This window comes from Onychomys torridus, chromosome 11 (assembly GCF_903995425.1).
Source record: "Onychomys torridus chromosome 11, mOncTor1.1, whole genome shotgun sequence".
NCBI lineage: Eukaryota > Metazoa > Chordata > Mammalia > Rodentia > Cricetidae > Onychomys > Onychomys torridus.
This window is the reverse complement of record NC_050453.1, coordinates 25,303,900-25,329,347: the sequence shown is the minus strand read 5'-3', so window position 1 is coordinate 25,329,347 and position 25,448 is coordinate 25,303,900. Positions and strand designations below refer to the sequence as shown.

The 25,448-nt window shown below is 40.9% G+C and overlaps 1 protein-coding gene across 2 annotated transcripts in view; it reads right to left on the bottom strand.

Moving 5' to 3' along the window:
- Window positions 1–1,932: 1,932 nt before the first annotated feature.
- Window positions 1,933–25,448, bottom strand: part of Nuf2 (NUF2 component of NDC80 kinetochore complex) — a 30,262-nt gene continuing 6,746 nt past the window's right edge. For both annotated transcript variants that reach the window (XM_036202494.1, XM_036202495.1), the window contains 12 exons: window positions 24,300–24,374; window positions 23,254–23,330; window positions 22,720–22,781; window positions 17,280–17,377; window positions 15,601–15,674; window positions 13,076–13,172; window positions 11,982–12,044; window positions 9,888–10,025; window positions 7,141–7,281; window positions 6,301–6,476; window positions 5,226–5,361; window positions 1,933–2,509 (listed from right to left, as the gene is read on the bottom strand). In XM_036202494.1, coding sequence (XP_036058387.1) covers window positions 2,375–2,509; window positions 5,226–5,361; window positions 6,301–6,476; window positions 7,141–7,281; window positions 9,888–10,025; window positions 11,982–12,044; window positions 13,076–13,172; window positions 15,601–15,674; window positions 17,280–17,377; window positions 22,720–22,781; window positions 23,254–23,330; window positions 24,300–24,374 — 1,272 coding nt within the window. In that variant the 3' untranslated portion in view covers window positions 1,933–2,374. The remainder of the gene's footprint in view (window positions 2,510–5,225; window positions 5,362–6,300; window positions 6,477–7,140; window positions 7,282–9,887; window positions 10,026–11,981; window positions 12,045–13,075; window positions 13,173–15,600; window positions 15,675–17,279; window positions 17,378–22,719; window positions 22,782–23,253; window positions 23,331–24,299; window positions 24,375–25,448) is intronic.

Sequence of the window (25,448 nt, the reverse complement as noted above, 5' to 3'; positions counted from 1 at the left end):
ATTTGTGAAGACAGCTATATGGACAGGATAAGGTAGTATTTTAGAGACATTTTTGTGTTGGCAGAAAGAACGGATTTGAAGCAGCTCTTGGTAGTAAAGGTTGATGGTCTTACCGGAAATAAAATAAAAAACAACGGAGATACCACGCTGAGCTGCAGGTGCCAGGTGGTGGTCTATGTTCAGTCCCTCAGACACTTGCCCACTGCGTAGAGAGAGCCTCAAGTTCTTCCCTCGGGCAAATTCAGCCTTTACAGCCCCGTGGAATGTGAGCTGGAAATCTCAGACCAGTTGTAATCGCTTAGTTAATTTTAGAGATAAACATAGGGCCAGAAAGAACACCTTCAAATACTTTACATATTATTTAGAACCTATTTCAACCAGGCAGATTCCAAGTTCTCTCGGGCCACTTTTAGTTTCCGGGTTGTCGCTGTCACTTTAAAATGCTTGGCTTTTGCATTTCCAACCTAAAAATCCACATCTATTTTTGCCTTGGTTATGCAAGCCGCGTTGTGCCCCCTGGTGGCAATCTGGATTGGAAGATGAGAAGCATATTTCAATCAGAGGGAGAGGACCGACTTAATTGAAAAAGGTGGCAGGCCTGAATTTGAAATGGAATTTCATATCAAACTTTTCTGTTCTTACTAAAAATAGGAAACATCCTGTTAAAACTCAAATCCGATGTATTAACTTCAGCCTGCGAGGTGCATATTTCAACTCCCTGGCTTTGTCACAAAATGGATTAGCTTCTTGAAATATGTCAGTTCAACGTGAAATTAAATATTTGCTCTCCATCCAGCTAAGGAGCTGAGCGCAGAGGACTGCAGTCTGGCAGCAAAGCCTTTCCTCCGCCATCAGGGCAGCACGTGCCAGAGACACGTGATGTCACCTGCTCCTTTGGAGTACACAACTTCCCGGATTACAAAGCCAGTTGGACACCAACAATGCCGTTTTTTAAGACAGCTCCAGGAAAATCTCTAAATTTTAGTTTATTCTTCAATCAGAAGACCTAAATGGATTTGAGTAGATTATGATGAGGGCTTTTGATTATATTTTCACTGTTTAGGGGCAAAAAGGGATGATTAAAGATAGTTACTAGAAAATGTATTTGGTAGGAGAAGTGTCAGATACACAGACAGATAAGCCTGCTTCAGTGGCTGTATTATTTGGTCACAAAAACAAAAAATGATTTCTTCCCTAAGTAAACACTCAAGTGATGAGCAAGTACATAAATGGTATAATGCTAAATCTGAAAAGTTAAAACAGAGAAGTCACAAGCCTCCAGAACAGAGTGCAGCCATGTTAAAAATGGGTATAAGACACTACATAGAACAATACACACGTGAGAGAGAATAGAAAGGAAAAATTGAAAGCTGCAAAAACCAAAGTGGGCCAGTGAGATGGCTCAGCATAGAGGGGCTTGCTGCCAAGCCTGATGATCTGAGTTCACTTCCTGGGTCTCACATAGTAGGAAGCAAGAATCAACTCTACTAAGTTGTCCTCTGTCCTTCACATGTGCACTGTGACCCATGCATGACCACCCCCCACTTATCAAATAAATAAATGTAATTAAAGTTTTAGGGACTGGGGGGATGGCTCAGTGGACAAGAGCCCTTACTGCTCTTATGGAGATCCTGAATTTAGTTCCCACCATCCGCAATGGCAGTCCCAGATTATGTGACACCTAAACTCAAATGCACATATTGACATACTTTAAATAATAAACATGCTTTTAAAAAATATTATGTCTCAGTTTGGACTAAGACTGGAAGGTGAGCCTTTCCAGCAGAGCCAAGTAAAGCTGTAATAAACCATGCAGAGAAGCATGCAAGCCCATGGAAGTGTAGACTCAGTGAGCTGGGGGTCCCTGCATTGCCTGAGGACAGTTCAAATAGGATCCGGAAAGACTTCATTTCCAAAGGTCTGGAAGCTCATTCAAGTTTATTTCATGGTATAAGTGAAAGGTTAAAAAAAAAAAATACTTAACAGTTCTCCATATGACATAGCTTCATCCTAAAACCTTAGTTGTCATTTAACAATGTGTGCTTAGGAAAAGTCAGACCAACCAAAAGAATGCCTTCATTTTACCTTTGAATATCAATTACTAGACCTCTTGCCTAGTGGATACTGTACAATTTCTCAAAATTCTATCTATTAACTATTTCTACCTTTATTTGCTGTCCTATTACTTTTGGTACCTAAAATACAAAGAAAAACCACAGGGAGCACACCATCCTATAAAAGCACACCCAAGGCAAACGGGAACCAACGGTGACCAGGTGACAGGAAGTTAGCAGACTGGCTGGTACTTCTATCTGCATCGCTATAACCATGACAAAGGGAAGGGAAGGCGGTGTCCGGAGGGCTGCCCTGTGGATCAAGGCCGCACTCTGAACATCCTCTTCCTCAGCTCGGCAGTCTTCTCTTCCGTTCTAGCGCAGCACTCCTCCCTGGCCTTCTCAATGCTCTCATGGTACTTCTCCAGAGCGCTTTTCAAGTTGACGAAGATTTCCTGAGGACAAATGACAAAGAGTTACTCCAAGTCACAGCCAGGCCTAACACTGAGTTGCAAATGTTTCAACAACCATTCCTATTAGTTCTGACACAAGGCTGGGAGAGGTTACAGCTGAGAGGGAGACTATGAACCATCAAGAAAACCAAAGTTTCCAAAAACTTTATTTCTTAAATCTTGTAAGAAAAATCAGGTGAATTAGTGACTAGCTTGTGTGAGTGCTATTTTAAATAAACAGCCCATTCAATGACTACACATCAACTTAAGTTTCCAGCTCCACTAGGCTATGTGTTTATTTCCATGAACAAGAAAGCTGAGATACCACTTTCAAGAAACCATCAAAACCAAGTGTGGCTAAAATAAAAATAAACAAACACATTCTGCAAATCCACAGCCAAGCATTTCAATACACTAAAGCAATGCTTTTTTCCTGAGAATAAACACACTCCCCTGGAGTAATTAGTCCCATCATAGAGCCACTGTAAAAAGAACAGGAAGCCCTAGTCCAGCAGGACTCCCACCAAAGCAAACACATCGCCAGGGTCCTGAGCATACTGTCAGGTGTTAACGGGGATGGGTTATAGCCTTCTCTATTGCTACGCATTTTAGAATAGCCAATGAAAGTCTATATACACAAGTGGAGATTTATACCAATTCAGGATAGCTCGCAAATAAGAAGTGAAGATGAAATCACTCTTCTCCCACAGCAACACAGACTACACTAAATACTGAGCACTGGAAACATTTAAAGCAGAATCAGTGATAACCAGAGTCTGGCAGCCCTGTGTGAAGGCCACTTTGACAATCTGTCATCTTTCCTCTTTGTGAAGGCTGGCTACGAAAAGAACTAGAGAATCCTTTGCACAGAGGTACTTGAGTTCACCCACGTATTCAGTCATTCTTGGGCTGCTGAGGACCAACTGGACATCTGCAGACTGGGTAAGAGGAGAGTAACATAGCAAGCTGAACGACTGTGTCTGGAGCTCTGATAATAATGCTGCACACTCTGGAGGAGTGTTACAATGCAGCCAGAGTCCAGTTCCACTCAATGCTTTTTTTCATCCTGGGGAAAGGGCATCCTGCTCAAATCTGCCACCAACACCACACAATGAGAAATAATCAGTGTGGATGAGATTTAAACTGATCTTGGCATTTTGACAATCTAGGTTGAAAAGAAACACAATTAAGGCTACAAGATATAACAATAAGATCTTGAAATGAGAGCAATCATTTCATCACAGTATGGTAGAGTGAAAAAAAAAAAAAAACAACTTGGCAGAGCTGCATGTGAAGAAGGTGTAGTCTTTAATTGACCATAATTTGAACATGAACAGAAGGCGAGACACTGCTGCTGACACCCCAGCCCCCAAACAAGGCTTTGTAAACAGAGGCACTGTGCTTCTGGGGCCACGGCAGTGCTTGAGAAGGCCGAGGTAAGTAGTAGCCTCTACACTTTAAAGAAAATAATGACAGGTGAGAAGCATTAACAATCAACAGGATAACAATGAACCTGAAAATTAGGCAGATAAAGAATGGCTGAAGAGCTGAGAGTACTACACCCAGAAGGGAGAAGACTGAAGGACACAGAACTACCTTAAGGGCTAGTCAATAGAACAGGTACAGATTAGTCCAGAGGGAAGAGCCGAGTCCCCCCGAGTACAGACACTGAATACTTTAAATTCAGAATGGGAAATAACATTTTAACAACTGCAGCTGTAGTAGAACAGCTTGTGTGGTTATGAGCTCCATCCACAGAAAACAATCCCAATTACACAGAGCCTGTCAGTGGCTCTCAAATGCCATCCTATTCTAGAGATAAACAGACAATTCAATTAAGAGATGGGACCTATTGTGGAGATTCTAATTCAATGTATTTGGGAGGGGGCTCGGTCATTTCAAAATTCCTCACTGAATTCTAAATACAGCTAGTTTGAGGACACAGTGCTCAGGGCCCTTTCAACATTACAAATATTTATGGAAAGCAGACTATATCCAAGGCTATTGTAGGAATGGTTTCGCACGCCATGCTAAGTGTAAAAGAACAACTGTTATTGGCTGGGAACATCTAATAGTACTGATGAGACACACGTGCACAAAGCCAACAGAAATATAAGGTAGATGGAGCAGCTTTGGTGACTAACAAAGAGTTCAAATTCCAGCCAGTTATCAGCTTCAATCTGCTAATAACTAGTTCATTAACTAGACCTAGAGCATGTGATAGTAGTCGCTAATTTCTTTAAGAACACAGAATGAAGTATCTCAAGTCTCTTTTGTATTAGGATCTTTGCAGACTGTATGGACAGAGAGAATTCAGCTATCACAAACCAGGAAGTTTCAGAAGCAGGAAGATGGACATAAATGAAAAAATCAGCCTAAGATTCTGAAGGAAGAGCTATAGCTATTTTGGGTAGCTTTTGGTAAAATGTTTTTAGAGACATAAAAATCCTGAGTAAAGTCCATCTACTTAGGACTTTACAACTGTTATTAAGCAACTACTTTTACCCCAAGGGATGATATTCTGTGATGTGCTAAAAGCCAAGTGAGAAAAAGGCAGAGGAGACACGTGTCCGCTGATTATGAAATGGTACCCAGAGTGGGGCTACAAATGGACAAAGGCCCGTGGGGTCAAGTTCTGCTCCAGAGAACCCCAAATCCCGTCATGGGTGACATCACTTACATTCTAAACTCATGGACTCTATGCCCTAGGAGCACGCACCTGAGACTTCAGTTTCTCCCTTTTCTCAGCATCTTTTAGTTGCTGAATCCCAGATTTAATCTTCTGGATCTCTTGATTAATGGTGGTTACTTGCTCACAGACAGCATCTCTTTTTTCTTGAACTTTATTGCAATCTCTAAAGGCAAATAGAGACACTTGACGTAACTTCTCTTGAGCATTTAAAAACCAAAGACGCTAACAGTGAACCCAGAGCCATCATCTGTCAGTACCTGCTCAGCAAGCCTAGAACTCTTCTAGATATAAAAGCAAGTAGATAAAACCCACAAAACCCCACACAGTGTGGTGCACCATACTTACCATGGCGTATGAACTACTTCACACAAGAGCCACCCTTTTGCTTTCCTTATTTTGCAGAGCTGCAGATCAAAGCCAGAGCCTGGCAGATGCTGGGCAAGTGCTCCTCCACTAATCGACACTTCAACCCTCACACCCTGTTCTTTAAAATGAAGGCCTGGATACAGCGCCTCAGTGTGCACATCTATGCACTGTCAGTGCGAATGTGGATTAGTACAACTTTTCTGCACATCTGGCAAAAAGTACACAATCTGCAGGTTCTGTCTTTTCCTTTCATCTGCATGAAAATACTCAGTCTCAATGCCATGTGTAAGGACTAAAGGAAATAACACCGTAAACCTACCTGTGGCATGTAATATAAAGGCATAGTCCTAAGACTGACAAGGAGACTCTACCTCAGCATACTAGTAGAAGAACTTAGCATTAATTTTTACCTGGATAGTATTAACATTTCTTTTAAAATATAACTCTAGATCACTATGTCTCACGTGCATTGAAATAAACACTATTACTACAACCCTTTTAAAGATTAATGCAACAGGATTGGAACTGTGTGCCTCAAAAGGCAACAGACAGAAAAACACCCAATAAACAAACGAATGAATGAAACAACCCGAGGTCTTATTTCTACCGACAGAATTATATCTATCTATCTCTCTCAGTCACTAGCGGCAGAACTCTGTCTTGAAGGCACAGGACTTGGAGCCTAGCCGCTCTTCCCAGCACATCCTAACCCACTGGACCAAAACCAAGCTCCTACTCGATCACTGTCCGCTTGTACTGCTTTACGTCCTCCTGCTTCTTGTTCATCCTGAAGCGTGTGGTGGCCAGCTTCTCCTTCTTCACAGTCACCAGCCTTTTGAGGGAGTTCTCTTCCGTCTTCAGTTTCTTCAGCTCTGATGAATCACTTTCAATCTGGTCCTCCAGGTTCAGGCACTGTTTTATGAAGAATATTTAAAGTCATTATCACCCAACAGGACTTATAAACAAAACCAAAGGGCTTTCTAGGGTGAGCTAGAAAAAAACCAGTTTCGAAATGGTAAATCTTCAGGCTCTGAAAGCTCAGTAGAAAACCACAGCTGTCCAAAGGGAAACAGCCCAGTGAGCAGAGAAGATGCCCCTGCTTGTCTGCCAGGACTGATGAGGGACAGGCACACAATAGCCAGGCACTGCAGCTGAGTGCAGGCGTGGGAACATTCTACCTTCAGTACAAAAGAGAAGGGCAGAGGCAGGCCTCAGAACCAAAAGCAGGCCTGTCCTGTGACCCCGGTGGTGGACACACAGGTGCAGCGATGGGAACCAAGTCGGGACTCTGCCACAGATGACAAGTGATTTTATCTGTTAGGACAAGCTAAAACCCCCACTACTGTATTTCAAAATACATACCACCACGTGCCATGTTGATTTATTATTCATTTCATCTGAAGGTTAAAATAAGTCCTGACATCCGATGTTTAGGGGAAGATGGCTTACTCCTCAGCATGTACTACACTACAGAACAAGCCAGTGTTTTAGGGAGGCAGTAACAAAGGGTGAAAGGGAACCCAAAGCTGCTACAGCCCATCACATAATGATGACAGAAACCCCACATAACACAAACCTCCTTCAAGATGCTGCTCAGTTTCTCTCTGTTATCTGCAAGGTCCTGGATTTTCTTTTGATATAACTGCACCTCCAGCTGACAGGAAGGCAGGCAATCCACAGAGTCTCGATAGAGTTCATACTTCTCCATCACTTCTTGCTTTGGTAGGGAAAAAGAAGAACAGCTTGATATTCTCTTTTATGAAACCAAAAGGTCAATTCGTTTGCTCTTTAATAATTTCTGCATTCACTACTGAAAGCTCAAGAATGCAAACAATTAAGTTCCTAGGTCAGTATTAAGGGACTACTACCAACATATGTCAGACACATAACAAGGCCCCTTTTAAACCATTTTACTTATTTCTTTTATGAGAATGGGGGTTTTGCCTGCACGTTTGTCTGTGCATATGTGCATGCCTGGTGCCCAGACTAGACAAGGGCATTGGATCCTCTAGGACTGCAGTTAGAGACAGTTGTGAGCTGCCATGAAAGTGTTGGGAATCAAACCCATCTCCTCTGGAAAAGCAGCCAGTGTTTTTAACCACTGAGCCATCTCTCCACACACCTAAAGATGCTTTTAAAACTCCAAATATCCATAACTAAGAAAACTGGTACTACGTTACTACTGACCACTCCGTGATAATTCTCCAAAGATTCTTTATGTGTGTAGGAAAGAGCTCACTCTGGTTGGGTACAGCTTAACTTGCAAATGCTTGTCTAGTGTCTACAAAGCCCTGTGGTTTGATTCTAAACACCACCAAAATAATCCAAAGGCTCGTTCTGCTAATTCTCAAACTACTTCTGAATACTGCAGGGAAGTCATTATCTATTAATAATCTTCCTGTTTGTTTATATAACTATGACTAGCATTCGATCCTTTAAGAAGATAATCTCCTCTTTAAAACTCAAAAGGAATGTCTATTTGCTCAAACCACACACCACTACAGACACCTTTCCTCCTCCCCAGTAAGCTACTCCCTGCCTTACCTTCTTAACCAGTTACATTTCTCCTCAGAAAAGACCCGATTGTGTTGTTCATCTTTCATTTCTATTTTTTATGAATTTGTAAACAGTCTTTGCAGATAGTGGATCGAATCTTGCCTTCAAGTCTTAGTTTGCTTCCTGTTGGTGTGATAAAGACCATGACTAAAAACTACCTGTCTTAGAGAGATGGCTCGGTGGTGAAGAGCACCAGTTCTTCCAGAGGACCTGTTTTAATTCCCACAGCCACACAGGGAGTCCCAACTGTCTGTAATGTCAATCCCCAGGGATTTGAGGCCCTCCTTTGGCTTCCAAAGACACCAGGCCCACCCAGTCCACAGAGATACATGCAGACACACGAAATAAAAACGAACAATAAATAAATTTTAAATGCAACCTGGGGGAAAAGGGTTTATGTTAGCTTACATCTTACAGTCCACCATGAAGGCAAGTCAGGGCAGGAACTCAAGGCAAGAACCTGGAGGTAGGGACTGAAGGAGAGGCCATGGAACACCGTTTACTGGCTTATTCAGTCTGCTTTCTTATAAAACCCAGGGACTATCTGCCTAGGGCTGGCACAGCCCACAGTGATTTTGGACCCTCCAACATCCATCATTAGTGAAAAAAACGTCCCACAGACTTGCATACAAACCAAGCTGATGGAGACACTTCCTCAATTGAGATTCTTTCTTCCCAAATACATTTAGGTTTTTGTCCAGTTGACAAAAACTAACCAAACACTTCAAAGGCACAGAAAATGTTTTAGTGGGTGTTTTCTCTCTAGGCTTTAGGTTTTCTTGTTAATTTCAAAACAGTTTATAATCTAAGCCCTCAGAAGGCTGAGGCAGGAGAATCAGGAGTTCCAGGTTATTCTGGGCTATAGCGTCAGACTATGGGGATGGGGTGTGTATGTGTTCCATTTGGTCAAAGATTATGTAAATGTTCTAAATCTGTTAAAATTTAAATTTCTAATTCACATAAGGATTTCTTTTTATAAACAACCAGCTGTTTTCTCCTAGAGAACCCTTCCTAATGGAGGGAGAGTGGGGTCACACCCAGAGCCTCCCCATGCTGACTGAGCAAGCACACCCTACCACTTAGTTAAACCCCCAAATCCACCATTTTTTAAATAAGGCAGCCATTCCCCATAAATTTTCAAATCTATTTCTGGGCTCCATTTCTGTATTAATGATATTTCAGGAATTACTTGGATATGGCCAATTAAAAAACTTGATTCAAAAAAGAAGCCAAATTGTCTACTTCCCTCTAATTTTGTTCCTTCTCACCTCACTCCTCCTCTCAAGGTAACCCCTGGCCTTGAACACGTTTCTTCTGCCTTGAATGATCAGATGCTAAGACAAATTCCCACTCCCCTCTCCTACCCGACTCCCACAAATCTAAACTGAGTTCTCTTACTTCCTTATTTCAAAGCACTCTCTATATTTTAATGCTACTTTTAAAACTGATTTAACTTTTTATAGTTTTATGTTTGAAGCAAAAATGATCAGGAGAAACAAAGATTTCTCATATGTCCCCTGTGCTCACTCTGACTCCATAGCTCACACTGTAATTTTGAGTTACTAATTGTTTGTGATTGTTTAGTACCTTTCCTCTAAAATGGAGTGACTAGTTCTCAGAAGAACACAGCATTCCCACTAGACCCACCAGAGCAAAGCCTTGAATGCTGTGGTGGATCAACGGTTACCTTGCGGCTCTATTTCTTTGCTGTCTACTGTCTAGATAACTGGACAATCTGGAAAGTAACACACGAGCCAGGGAGCTCACCCGGGAATTCTGGAGCTTCTGGACAGTGTCTTTCATCTTCTCTTTCAAGTTCTTCACCTTCTCAGGAGAGTCGACAACTTTGCTTTTCAAGCTGTCTTGAACTTCTTTCAAAGAAGCCAATGACAGCTTTAGTTCATTCTGTTGAGAGACATTTTCACCGACCAGGTCAGACAACAAAATTGGTTACTACTGTTTGAATAATACAACAGTGTAGGCTCACATCTGCTGCAACCAGGTAAAACTGAATTCTGAACACTCTGGCCTTTTTTTTGGGGGGGGGGGTGGTTTTGAGACAGGGTTTCTCTGTGTGGGCTTTGCGCCTTTCCTGGAACTCACTCTGTAGTCCAGGCTGGCCTCAAACTCACAGAGATCCACCTGCCTCTGCCTCCCGAGTGATGGGATTAAAGGTGTGCGCCACCACTGCCCAGCCCACCCTGGCCTTCTTAAAAGCTCTGGCTAGAGACCAAGTTCTTTAATGTGACACTTAACACCCTCAGTGCATCTCTGAGATCAGTGTGGTCCTCCTAAGACACCACAGCATCCTGCTCCTAAGATTATCCAAGGATCCTGGAAAACTCTCCTCCTTCTTCCTCTACATAAGCAGCACAAGTACATACAACAGTAAAATTATGTATGTGATGTGTTTTTATATTACCTAATGACCCAGCTGGAGTTCTAAAAAGTTACTTTTGTTCCTCTGGTACTCAAAGTAACGATGCACATGCATGTGTGCGTGTGTTATACAAGAGAACATGAATAAGGTGAGGTCAGGCAACGTGAAGAAAAGTCTTCCTCTACACTTGAAATCTCTCCACATGTGGATTATAGTATTAAACTAACTCAGTAGAAAAGGGTGCTTGCTGCCAAGTCCAGTGACCTACACATATGGGGGAGAAAGAGAAGGAACTCAGCGAGCTCTCTCCAACATCACGTCTTCCCTGCCTCCCTGAATAAATAACACACAAGAGGATGCTAACATTAAAACTGTGACTAAACATTTCAAAATACATATACATAAATACAGAAAACCTACTGCATGGAGATGGTCAAAAATCATTAGAATAGAAGTTGGGGATTTAGCTCAGTGGTAGAGCGCTTGCCTAGCAAGCACAAGGCCCTGGGTTCGGGCCTTAGCTTGGGGGGGGGGGGGGGGGCATCACTAGAATAAAAGAATGTAAATTAAAATTAGGTTTTCCCCATAAAAGAGTGAAAAAAACTTTTTAAAAAAATGAAGAAAGCATTTATTTAGCAAGAGTGTAGGGAGTGGACAAATCTATAATCTCTTGCTAAAAATAGAAATTAGACTCTTTAGTTTGGCAACATGAGCCAATTTTAAATGTGTATTTCCTTTAATTCCCAAATCCTGAATTAGTGTTTTAGGAGAGACTGATGAACGAATGTCCACATTTACAGCACATACACAGATACACAAAATTAACAAAAAATTGGAATATGGAAGTCTATCAAAAAAGAGGGAGGAGATGTATAATACAATACATATATAGATGTCCAACCATATTATCCAGCCGTTGAGATGAGAAGGAGCTACTTGAAGCTCCTGATAACCATCTATCCCACACTACTGCTAAGTGTATGTGTGGCTGGGGTTGAGACTCACTGAGGGTAATATCATTTGTGTAAAATTACACAGGTATATGTATATTAGAAAAATAATAAATTATACAGCACACACACACATATATCAGATCATATGGTTAACTTTGGGTCCTTTATACTTTCTTCATATATTTCCATGTGTTGATGTTGTTTGCTTCTTTTATGATAGTTTCTGTATTTAAGTTGAAAAAAAGGTGCCAGGTGGTGGTGGTGGTGGTGGTGGTGGTGGTGGTGGTGGTGGTGGCGGCGGCGGCTTACACCTTTAACCCTGGCACTTGGGAGGCAGAGGCAAGTGGATCTTTAAGTTAAAGGCAAGTCTGGTCTACAGAGCTAGTTCAAGGACAGCCAGGGCTACAGAGAAAAGCCTGTCTTGGAAAATCTTTGAGGGGAAAGGATGTCAGAACCACTGACAACCACATAGTTAAAACACTGCAGTACACTCATCTTTACATGCAAGGAAACAGAGAAGATACATACCAAACGCTTGGTTTTTTCTGAAATAGCTGATTTCTTTTGGGCAATTCCCTCCTGCAGCACTGCCTAAGAGGAAAAAACAATTATGTTATAATAATTTTAAACATTAAATTTAAACCACTAGCTACTTCTTCATTCAATACATGTAAGAAGAGGAGGAAGTGAGATGATCAGATGGTGTCCAACTGTCTTTATTCAGAAAAAGGGCCTAAGAGCCCTTTCCTCAAGCCTGATGGTGAGTCCAGCTTAAGCACAAATGGATTAAGAAAGCCATGGATTGGGGAAGCCCAAGCGCCTGGCCTGTCAGTGTGCCTGTGAGGGGATTCTGGAGACAGCTATCTCATGAGGACTCTGCCCTAAGCAATAGGCCAACCCACTGAAGGATTGTTAGGGTCCGAGAGAAGGCTCCAAGAAAGACCAACGGTCACGAACAAAATTTAGCAAGAGCGTTCTGCCGTGATAAACCAAACCCTCTGAGACAGTGAGCCAAATCAACCTTCCTCTTGTTTAATGTTAGTACTTTAGTAATGATATTGAAAAGCCAAACGTAATAGAAAAATAAAGAAATAAATAACTCCATAATCCATCCTAGCATCTTTTTAAACAATAACTACTAACTCATTAGGTGTGTGTGGTATCTACTGAGCAGCACCAAAAATTCAGGCAACTTGGAGTCAGCCAAGACCTGAAAATGATCATTTTCTCTCATTGATTTGCACTTGGTTTTTTATCATGACAAATCCCCAAACCCAGCTTTACAGAAATAGAGGAAAAGTCACACAAACTAACACTGAAGGTGGGGACTAAGCACCTGGAGCTAATGCAGGCTGCATGGAGGACACTACAGTCTGTCTTTCCCATACATACAGACATAGAGTGACCCAACACCCCGTGAGTGTTCACTGCAGTGCCCAGGGGACCACAGCCTGACCGCAGAACTAACCCCAAGAGACTACTCGAGAATTCTACGCATCCAGAATGCACAGAGCACTAGCACACAGACAGGCGCAGCCACACATGGCCTCTTCAGTAACCGAAAGCCATGTTTTCCCCGGCTGGGTGCACCCGCAGCCGCATGTTCCAAGGTCCACACATACCGTTTTCTGCCTAAACTCGTGGTTCAGCAAGTGCTGCAGCTCTTGAATGTCATCCATAAGCTGCCTGAACTCTTCCTGCTCTTCAACTGGAACTGACCTAAAACAGATCAAAAGAAGAGTCTGTGCATTCTTCAACTGGAAAGGTACAAATAAATCCTATGCCTTTGATAACTAAGGCTCTGAGTCCTTGTTTCTCGGTTATACATTTCAAGTTAACCATTTAACAGATGACTTATCTTCGACTGAAAAAAAAGTCAGATGAAAGTCATCAGTCCCATGTGCACATACCCATCCACTGTCACGCCCACTAGAAGGACCACAGCATTCCTCTCTTGTCCAATGTTGATCTCCCTAACTTGGCCCTGGCTCTCAGCACCACACACTTTCCATCCTTTCCATCAGCACCTACATATCTGTGCTGAGTGGTCTTGTGTGTCAACTTGACATAAGCTATAAAGTTAGCAGAGGAAGGAGCCTCAGCTGAAGAAATGCCTCCTTGAGATCCAGCTGTAAAGCATTTTCTCATTTAATGATCAATGGGGAGGGCCCAGCCAATGGTGTGTGGTGCCATCCCTAGGCTGCTGGTCCTGGGTTCTAGAAGGCTGAGCAAGCCACAGAAAGCAAGCCAGTAAACAGCACACCTCCACAGCCTCTGCATCAGCTCCTGGCTCCAGGACCCTGCCCTGTTAGAGTTCCGGTCCTGACTTCCTTCAGTGGTGAATAGCAGTACTGAAGTTAAGTCAAATAAACCTTTTCTCCTCCCCAACTTGCTCTTTGGCCATCAAGTTTCTTTCAGCAGTAGAAGCCCTAAAGACGACACCATCCAAAGTCTTCCACACAAAAGTTCAAGTGTACTTTAGACTAAGATATTAGCCATTTATTTTTTTTCATTTTTCTTTATTAAGAAAATTTTCTACTCAGCCCACATTCTATCCACAGAACCCCCTCCTTCCTCCTTCAACCCCCAGTCCTCTTTCCCAAGCCAACCGCATCCCCACATCCCCCCAAATCAAGGTCTCCCATGGGGAGTCAGCAGAGCCCAGCACACCGAGCCTAGGCAGGCCCAAGCCCCTTCCCGCTGTTCTCACCCCCCACTACAGAGCTTAACAGAGAATGCTCAACAGAAGAATCTCAAGTTGCTGAAAGGCATTTAAGGAATTGTTCAACATCCCTAGTCATCAGGGAAATGCAGATCAAAACAACTCTGAGATAACATCTTACACCTGTCAGAATGGCTAGGATCAAAAAAACACTGAAGACAGCTTATGTTGGAAAGGATGTGGAACAAGGGGAACACTCCTCCACTGTTGGTGGGAATACAAACTTGTACAGCCACTCTGGAAATCAGTATGGTGGTTTCTCAGAAAATTGGGGATAAGTCTTTCTCAAGACCCAGCTATACCACTCTGGGGCATATACCCAAAGAATGCTCAAACTTACCACAAGGACACATGCTCAACTATGTTCACATCACCATTATTCGTAAGAGCAAGAACCCAGAAACAACCTCGCTGTCCCTCAACTGAAGAATGGATAAAGAAAATACTCAGCAGTAAAAAACAATGATGTCATGAAATTTGCAGACAAATGGATGGAACTAGAAAATATCATCTTGAGTGAGGTAACCCAGACTCAGAAAGACAAACATAGTATATACTCACTCATAAGTGGATACTAAATGTGAGAGAAGGGATGGCCAGACTGCAACCCACAACTCCAGAGAGGCTAGCTAACAGGGAAAGACCCTAGCCATTTATTTTGATTCGCCTTGGCCTGTGTTTCTATAAAGCTAATGTTTGCTTATCCTCTTGGTCTGTAAGAACTTTTCAGGCACTAACTAGGGCACAACATGAGTTCTGTCATCACCTCAGTGGGGCTTGGCATCATCTGCTGCAGACAGTCTTTCCCAGCTGTCGTTGTTCTTATGATTTAGTTTGTGATTTTTTTTATCGTGCTAAATTGTAATGTATGTCTCTCGCTCTCAGTCTCTTAATTTCCTTTTGTCTACAAAGGCAATTTGACCAGAGACCTTCAACAGACAACCTCAAAAACATCAACAGACTAGAATCAAAGAAACCAAATCTACCTGCTCTCAATCAGTGCAGACAGCCACAGAGCAACTTAACTTTGCAATAGCAAAGATCAGTACACACTGAGGAGAAACTCAACTTCAAATTTTCACCTTTGTTAAAGCGGGCAACAGAGCTAATGCTGGGACTCCCGCTGTAGCTCCTGGGTGGAGAGTGAAGAACCCCTCCCCACAGGACAAAGCAGGACAGAGCTTTGCTGTGCCATCACAGTGGGTGGGGCAGGGGGACAATGTGCTAAGGAGAAAGAAGCAATGATAATTCAGACTTGGGGAAGGAAAACAGAGATCTGTGTTCAGAAACAGGGACTGACATGCCCTCCCATTTCTTCAGGAAGACAGTGAGCCTCGGTGTGGACGGTGGCACTGAAATCAACAACTCACTGCTTGACTTGCGCCTGGCGACTGTGATCATCTTATTTGTAAAGCCCCCACTTACTCGAGTTTCTCCAGCTTCATCGATGCTTCCTGGTGCACACTCCTTAACTGCTGCATTTTGTCTGCAGAGGATTTCTGTGAATGCAGTTTAACCTCATATTAGCATGTTTTAACAGACAAGACTATATTAAAAAAAAAAAAAGGAAAAGAAAGAAAAAAAACTACAAAGACTGCAAATTACTTATTCGCCATTAAAAAAAAAAAAAAAAAAAAAAAGGTTAAGGCCAGGCCCCTAAGAGCATTTGGTTAGCAACCATAAGAGCTTGAGTGTGGATTCTCAGAAACTACATAAAGGCTGGGCACAGTGCATGTGCCTGTAACCTAGCACTAGTGGACATACACAGGTGAGTCTTGAGAGCCCTTGAGTCAGCCAGACTAGCTCAAGTCTTCTTGCTTCTCACCCACAGAGAGACCTTTTGTCAAAGCAATAAGGTAGAGAGGCTAATAGTACAACTGAGAAAGACACTATGTCCTGCTCTGGCCTCTACATGATGGGCATATGCCCACACACTCAAGAGCAAGTACTACACATGCACACCCAGCACCCAACACACAAAATAACAACAATAAGTTTAAGTGGTTAGGCATTTATGACAAACAAAAAGTTGAGAACAGTTTTTCTCTCCTTTTCAAAATGCTGGGGCATAAACTCGGGGTCATGCGCATGTTAGGATAACCTCTGAGCAGAATTCCCAAGAATTTCTTTACCTAACACAAATGTTGCTAGACACATTCTCACCATGGCTAGACATGTGTTAGATGCTGATAATTTTCAAGAAAAGTGTCTTTTTGGTCCTGAGCATATGTCTATCTCTTTGAGTCACAGTCATGAATGAAAAGCTATGAAACAACTAACTAAAGCAGTGAATGTAACAGGAACAGAGAGACCATGACACCCATCCCAACACAGGCAGTGCCAGGAAGGGCAGATACATACAATTCATTCAGGTTCCTTAGAAATGTCAGTGTTGAGTGTCTTTAAAAAATAAGAGTGAATGGGCAAACAAAAGTGTGTGAGTGTGTATACACGGTGTGAGTGTAGGCACAACCGAGTGTATGTAAGCTTTGTAGAGTCTTCAGATTCAGGAATATAAGCTTACCTTGACTTGAACTAAGAAGTTTTTATCCAGTTCCATGTAGCTGAATCTCAGATCTAACTGTTTTATGTTACCCTGGTACTAAGAGTCCAGCACTTGCACATTATGTGCAATGGGAATGAATCCCCCAATAATAGTGCATAATCTTCACAGAGTTTATCAGTTGTACAATGAAAAAAACCCATCTGTTAAAGTGATGGTGTTGAAGGCTAGGCAGGAAGACTAACATACACAGTCCAACTTGGCCTTGCTTAAAAGGCAAAAATATTTCAAATATCTCAGTTATTTGAATAACACCATGCATCTTTGCAAATGTCTGGGAAAAAAAAAACCTATTTTCTTAACATAGGGAGTAATGTCTCAACTACAGCGTTAAAGTAAAATTCTATCTTCTGTGTTATCAAGAATATATCATTTCAAAATATCCCAAAGCTAAAGTCCACTTTGTATAAATATAAAAACATTTAATTCTAACATAATCCAACAATTGGACCTGTGACAAAATTTCAAAGCAGATTAATAATTCATACATGAGACTGCTGATCTGAAGTGTATGTATCTAACAAACATACTTAAATCTTACATTTTCCAAAAGAAATTCTGTATACGTCTCCTGGCATGCTTCTCTGAAGTGAATAAAGTTGATAATGGCGCTCAAAAACCGCATTGTCCGTTTGCCTTCTAAAATAGAAAATAACACTCTAATGCATTCAAACAATAGAATGCAGAAATGAATCATTTTTCACCATATGACTTGGCTCACAGCATATAAAACTTAGGCTTTAATGAGGTGCAAAACATCTGTTTTAACTTAGACTGCAATTACGTTTGTGCTTACAAAGGAGGAGAGCACTTGCCCTTAACAGAGAATGCATGGGTCTTATAGAGGCTAGAAGATAAGGTTTGGAATTAGAGAGGCCAGAACAACTAGAATTGGTGAGACTAAGAAGAACTTCAGGACAGAGGCTGTGGAGAATTAGAGGGTTCTGGAGGTACTTAAAGAAGCTGGTTCTAATCAATCAGTATGTGTACACAAGAAACGACTAGGGCTAAAAGAAGAACCAGAAATAGTTAAAGCAATAAACGAAAGCATCAGTATTGCATAAGATGGTATAAAATTTGTAACCTAAACAAAAATAAAGAGCAAAACCAGAATATAATCAATCTATAAAAAGAAAAAAATATCAAAATACCTTGAAATAGTGCCAATGACAAATACAACAAAATGGGTCATGAAAATGTCTCATTTGTTCAAGAACATAAGTCTTATGAAGATAAGAAACCGTTCCTAAAAATACCCAACTCCAAATCATAGAGACGAAAGAGGAGGTATCTGAACTAAGAACTGTGCCAGAACAGATTAGCAAAGCACATTAGACCTAGAGATGAAAGGTTAGTGGAGCAGAAGAGACGGCCATAGAAGCTCCTGAGATGAAGGCCAGCAAGAAGAGCAGCTGCCGCCACCTATGAGGAGAGGCTGAACAGACAGCATCCCATGACTTTGATGAAATCCCACAGAAAGGAGGAACAAAAGCTACTTCTAGCCTAACAGGAGAGTAATGTCCAAATCTTATGAAAACTATAAACGGTGAATAAGTCTAAGCTGGAAATCAAAACAAAAATTCCCCAGAACCCCATAATACATCCAAGCAGCTAAGTAGTAATAAAATTGAAAAGCAAGGACAAGAAAATAAAACAGACACATTAAATGGAATAATAAGAGTGAATTTGCTTATCAGAAACAAGGGAATCCAGAATATAATGCAGCAATAAATCTTTTCCTTTCCTGTATCTTCAATAGTTTTTTGTTATTGGTCTTCTCTGTAAGTACTGTCTTCAACAGCATCAGCATGCCTTTAAAGCACTGGAAACACTATCAACTTAGAATTCAATAACTAAGAAAATTAGCTTTTAAAACTGAAGGTGAAGCAGGCATGTCAGGACACGCCAGGAATCTAACACTCATGGTACTGAGGCCAGAGGATTTTAATTTCTAGGCTATATAATAAGACATTGTCTATATAAAACAACAAACAAGGAGCCGGACAGATGGCTCAGAAGCCAAGGGCACTTGCTGCTCTTGCAGAGGACCTGAGTTTGGCTCCCAGTGCACCCATATTCTACACACAACCACGTGTAATCCCAGCTCCAGGCCTCCAAGTACACTAGGCATGTACTTGGTATACATCATGCATGAAGGCAAAACACACACCAATACACATAAATCAATCTTTTAAAAGCTATTTTTAAAAAATCCAGTAGCCAAAATAAGGCAAGAAATGGAAAATATAGAAATACATAAATATAAGGAAGAAAAAAAAGATTAAAGGTAAATTTAAGCCTGATCATATCAATAACATTAAATACAAATGAGCTAAATACTCCAATTAAAAGGCAGTGAGGATGAAAAGAGTAAGTTCACACAAGATTTCAATATCTGTCTTAATCATTCAACACAACAACTGAAAGAAAATCTGAAGAACATTAAAACCAACTGGTTCAAACTCGTAGGGTGCTCTACCCAGTGAGGAAATGCAAATGCGCACGCAAGCCATGTGGATGTATATGCAGGTCCCAAGACTTGGAACCCATGCATGCTATTAAATACATTACAGAACTTCCCCGGACACTGGCAGATTATGACACCGTGTCCTCCTGGTATGACATGTGCTGCAGTGAGTAACAAGGGTCAGGATAACAAAGACTAGATTAAGGCAGGCAGATCTCTGTGAGTTTGAGGCCAGCCTGGTCTACAGAGTGAGTTCCAGGATAGGCTCCAAAACTACATAGAGAAACTCTGTCTTGAAAAAAAAAAAAAAGAATAAAAAAGAGAACAAAGACTAGATTATTCCAGAGAGGAGAAGAGCATCAGAACCCACAAAGGAAGCGTCAGAAGGGGAACTGAACAAAAAGTAAACAGCACGGGGCTCCAGCTGCCCAGCTCACACATGCAAACTGAAGGGAGCCAGTCTACATGCACATCAACAGATGAGTGAGTGAAGAAAATGTGGCTGCAGGAACTCGTACCTGACTTCAAGTATACTTGCTGTAAAGACAAACATCTAGATGAATGGTGCCAGGAAAATGGAGATCCATACAGAATGATGCCAGAGCCTACAGAATAGCAACCCCAGAAATGGGGCCAATTGATGTCCCACATACATCTTTATTTTTCACAAGCTTCCCACTCATGGCAAAATCTGAGTAAGGATTAGGTAGTTCTCCAGATGTCTGCCATCAGACTCTCTCTGCCTTCTACATCAGTGGCATTTTTGTTAGGAATGAGGCATCATTATCACCCTGTACTTAGATGTGCTAGCTGCCGCTGTAGTGTCTGCGGGGTGTGACGACTACAGGAAGGCATGCACGTACCACCACTGCAGTAACACACAGAAGCTTTGTTGGCCTAAAAAGCTTGTGTTCTAGCTAACTGTTCTTCTTTCTCCACTGAGCCTCACAATCACTCATTTTTTTCTCTCTTTCTGTCTCCAGTGTTTTGTCTTTTACATGTCCTATAGCTATGTAGCCTTTTCAGATTGGCTCCTTTTACTTTGTAATATACACTTGTGGTTCCTCCATGTTTTCTCACAGGTTGAGAGCTCATTGACACTTAGCAATGAATAACATTCCACTGCCCGGATGTAGTTTATTTACTGACCCACTGAAAGACATGATGGTGTCTGCCAGTTAGAAATGGTGAACAAAGCTGCTACCAGCTTCTCTGTATGTGATTTTACATGAACACAGTTTGAATTCCTTTATGTAGGTACCAAGAAGCCCAACTTCTGGATCATACGGTAAGAACAAGGTTCATTTTGTTAGAAACTGCCAACGTGGCCATGCCTCTGTGCACTGTGGTAGCAAAAACTCTGGAGCCTGCCACCCCGAGACCTTCTCAACACTTCAGACTGCTGGGTTTTGGAGTGTTGTCAGTGTTAATAGGTATGCAGCGTATGTGCATTGATTTTTTTTTTTTTTTTTTTAATAAAAAGTATCAAAGTAATTTAACAGGGAAAGGGTAATGTTTCAACAAGTAGTGCAAGATTAATAATACTCACATACAAAAGGGGAAATAGGAACGGTGACTCACACCATACATAACAATCAAAACATTAAACAAGCAAGACAATACCCACCAAGCACTCAGAGGCAAATCTCAGCAACTTCGATTAAGCTAAGATTTCTCAGAACGACATACAAATTTATTATTTAAAAATCAATTAAAATGTTCAAAACTGAAATTTTGCATGACTATATAATTGAAAAGTAATTGAAAGGCAAATAACCGAGTAGCAGAAAAGATCTGCATAATCAGCTGATAATTTATTTGAAATCAGCTGATAATTTATCTGAAGCGTCTATAAGATAAACAGACAAGGCGCTGGAGGAGCTGTTAGGAGCGCTGCTCTTCCAGACGACTCAGGTTTGATTCCCAGCACCCACATAGCACCTCACAACCACCTGTAAGTCCAGTTCCAAAGATTCTGACACCCTCCTGTGAACTCTGTGGGCAATGTACACATGCAATACACAGGTATACATGCAGGCAAAATACCCATACACATATTTTTTTTTAATTTAAAAAACATTAAAAAATAGACTAATGATTTGAAAAGAACTTTGTCAAAGACAACATATCACCATAAAGATGACATATCACTGTAAATAAGCATATAAAAATATGCTCAGTTTTATTAGTCATCAAGGAAAAGTACACTAAAACCACTACATACCCAGCAAATGGTGAAAATTAAAAACATATACTACTCAAACCACGGGGGGATACAGCACATTGGAAACTATTGTATATTGCCAATGGGGATGCAGCCACTTTGGAAAAGTTTGTTAACTTCTTAAAAAGCGAGACATGCACTTATCACACAGGCTAGATTTTCTACTACTCTTCAGTATTTATACAGAGAAATGAAATCACATCCACACACTTATAAATATGAATATTCACAGCTGCTTTGCCAATAATGGCCAAACATTAGAAACAATTCAAATGCCTACTAATTGGCAGATGGATGGAGAAATTGTGCCATATACTTACATGAGAATACTGCAAAGGCAAAAAAAAAAAACAAAAACAAAGGACTAGTACATTCGGTTAATATGCACAAACTTCAAAAGCACTGTTTAAAGAAGCCAGACAGAAATGACTGTACTCTGCTATGACTCCGTTACATTAAAGCTGATGAAAAGCCAAAGTGAAAGAAACACATGGGTGCGGTCAGAGAACGGTGGCCACAGGGAACTGACTGCAAATGAACAGGACATTTCTGTGGGTCGTGGAAATGTTGTGCATGATCACAGCAGTGTAGCATCAGTGCTACAATACAAGCTTCTCATGGATAAAGTGTAATTGCTAATTTGATAACCTTGGCCAGATTAACTCACTATGCAACATCACACTTGCACATCATTTGTATCTGGACTCCCAATTTTTAACTGTAACCTCATGATTACATTGTCTTCATAACAAAATGGGCTCACAACTGGATCACCTAGCCCTTTTTCTTACCTCTGCTCACATGTCTTCATCACCAGCATCCTCTTAGACCTGCAGCTGGGCTCAGCACTCTCAAGCCTCAGCTCAACCGTCTTGTAGTTTTTAGCCTTCTGAGAAAAATGGGCCTGCTCTGCCCACCATATGCACTGCTTCTCACCATAACTCACCTCCCAAGGCAGGCAGGCAGGCAATCTCTGCCCTTCTTGTACTGTGTCACTTAATGGGGTTGGTGCTTGCCACATTTCTTATACAAAGTCCAGTGAGTTTTAGGAGCATCCATCATGTGTGGCAGAGTGATATCAACACGGAAATAAAGTTATCTTACAAAATTTTAGGAAACTTTAAAAAAATAAGAAGCTTTAAGAAAAATCAATTAAAAAAACAGCTTTCTATAGATCTATAAGGACAAAAAAGCAATACTTTTCTAAAAGATCTTTCATATCGTTTTCTTTTACATTTATTTATTGGCAGAAAGGGAAATGGTGAATTAAATGATTGGAAATGTACTTACTTGGATACAGAAGATCAGAGAACTCAAAGTCATTCACTCGGCAGATGGGCATAAAGGAGGCCCTTTAGGATGCAGAACAGTGAAGAGCAAGGTGTTAGGTACTACACCATGAATAGAAACATCTTCAATTCAAACCTATTTGTCAGTGTTCAAGAGCCAAGTCAGGTCAGAAGTCTATTGCGGTGCAGTCCTGTGGTGTTGAAATCTACTTCTACATTGCATTAGTATTGTTTTTTCTGCATGTTACGTTAACATTCAGGTAGAACCAAGGTAGTTAGACGAATAAACAGCATATATTCTTGGTGATTCTAAGATTCTTCAAGAACGCAAAGCTACCAAACAATTCCAGATTTAGAGCACCTTAGAATGTCATGTGAGAGCATCCTGAAGAGTACCAGAGGGGAAGACTGAATGTATGTGAGAACTCTGAACACACAGGAGATAAAGCAAAGGGAGCAAGCTGTTCTTTCACAAAGATCATACCATTAGTCAATTTAATGTAATGTAGATAAAAAAAGATCACCCTTTACTCACAGATGAGAGTATAAATTGGTGATTGGTAAAAAGCCCTCCATTAGTTGTGGATACATGACTTCTACGTTCATTGGCATCTGAATGAAATAAATCATGAAATCTAAGTCACAAGTCAATTACACGAAATGAGAGGAATCTTCAATTATAAGAAATCTTAATCACAGGAAATGATCAAACAATATTAATTCATTACCGCTAAATCTGAAAACAACACAACTCTTAATGCACAGCTAGAGTTGACAGTAATATATGATGCTCAGTTCCCAGTGGGCACTTAATGAAGACTTTTAAGGGCAGGGAAATAACATCAGACCTTATGCTAGGCACTTGACTTTGTTGTTCTCTTAACTGTTACAACCCTACATTAGAGGGACACCTCATTTTGTAAAGAAACTAAACCTTTGCAAAGTTCCATAGTAAACACAGGGCAAAATCTTTCATCTTTAAAAACATCCAATCATAAGCTAAGAGTGGTAGCATGTGTCTGTAATACAAGTAAGCACACAGGAAGATCATGTGTTCAAGGACAGCCTGGGTTATCAAAACAGTAAAAAAAAATATAGGGCCTGATGAGACCCGCAGACATTACATCTTCATGGATCCTCAGATAAATGCCATGATAATTTCATCACAAACATAGTCAAGAGAAGTATCTTTCTGACTAGAACTACATGGTTTGCCTCATTTCAATTCCTTCAACCTTACTATCTTCTATTTTAATGTTAGAGTAATTTCTACAAAAAATTTGTTTTTCTAAAGACTTGGCAGTTGTTTATTAAAGTTTCTGAAGCCAGAACTACACATCTGTGGACAAACTATATAGAATCAGTAATTTCCAGGTGTCACTGGCTCTTTCATTAGTTTTCATCTTACTAAAGATTCTCATGTAAGTTACCTCTAAAAGTCTTCTCCAAGGGAGAGCAATTTTATGTAAGCCTTTAGATTTGTTGGAAATAAAGTCAAACACTTCTTATCCTTTTAGGCAGAGTGCACTGTGAACAGAACTGCTGTAAACACAAGAACAAACACTTTTATCTCCAACTCACCATGTAGAAGTGCTCCGGCCGGATCCCATACACTATCTGTAAGGCTCTCATGTAGATAGCGTGCAAGACCTCAGGCTACGAGAGAAAAGTACAGTAGTCAATGTCTCAGAGAGCTGTCTCATTACCACCACCACCATCAAAAGCTGCAGTCAATGAATGCAAAAAGAGAAACGGTGAGAAAATCACCCGGTTTCCCTCAAAAAAACCTCATAATTTCTCCAAATTTTTGGATACCCTATGGTTCATACCAATTTGTTCATATGTAGTGAATAAACAAGGAAACTGGTTGCTTATAAACGAGAGTTAGTCTATCCAAATCCAACCCAATCAATTGACCTATCCCAGACAGGGTAGACAGGTGAGAGTCTTCCTGAACTCTGTCAGGAATGAGGAAATGCTGGACCACTCAAGATTTGATTTTTACTTTTTAAAGAAAGATCACTCAGACTAGCCTGTTGCTAAGGATAGAAGGTCAACTCAGATTTCAGTTTAGCTGCAACACTTGGAATAATGGTTATGAAAGTAAATGGAGAAACAGCGGGATTTAAAACCCTTGTCTTCTAAGTCAGTAGATCCCAAATGCTGGCCTGAGAACCTGTCTGCCTTGCACTCAAGTTCCTTAGGTGAACAGAAAGGCCTGAACTATGGTGAGAAGGTGACAATGTTTTCCTAAAGCTGTGCTACTGCCTTAAAGGTCTAGCACTCACTCTGGCCATTCTTTCCATTTCAAAGAACTGAAGAGCACTGAGATAAACTATTTTGTATTCTGTATGATAAAAGAAGCTGTTCCATATTATAACTTCAAGGCCAACACAGGAAACTGGAGGGAGGCTTTGGGATTTTGCTGCGACACATAAATAGCTCATTTTTGTATTTAATAACCAAACATATAAAGAATAACACCTGTCAAAATAAGTCAATTCCCGCCTGGGGCATAATGTAAGAAAATTAATCTGCACGCTTCCAAAGAAGACTGCTTTTAAGCATGCGTGTGTAGGAAACCACTTGGAATAAATCCTGTCAAGCTCTCCAATAAATGATGCCCTCATACCACCACTCCAGTAATATAAAAAATTTAATATACTTTAATATATCTATGTTTTAAAGCCTTTTTTTTTTCTTTAAAGAAAACAGCTGTATTAAAGAACT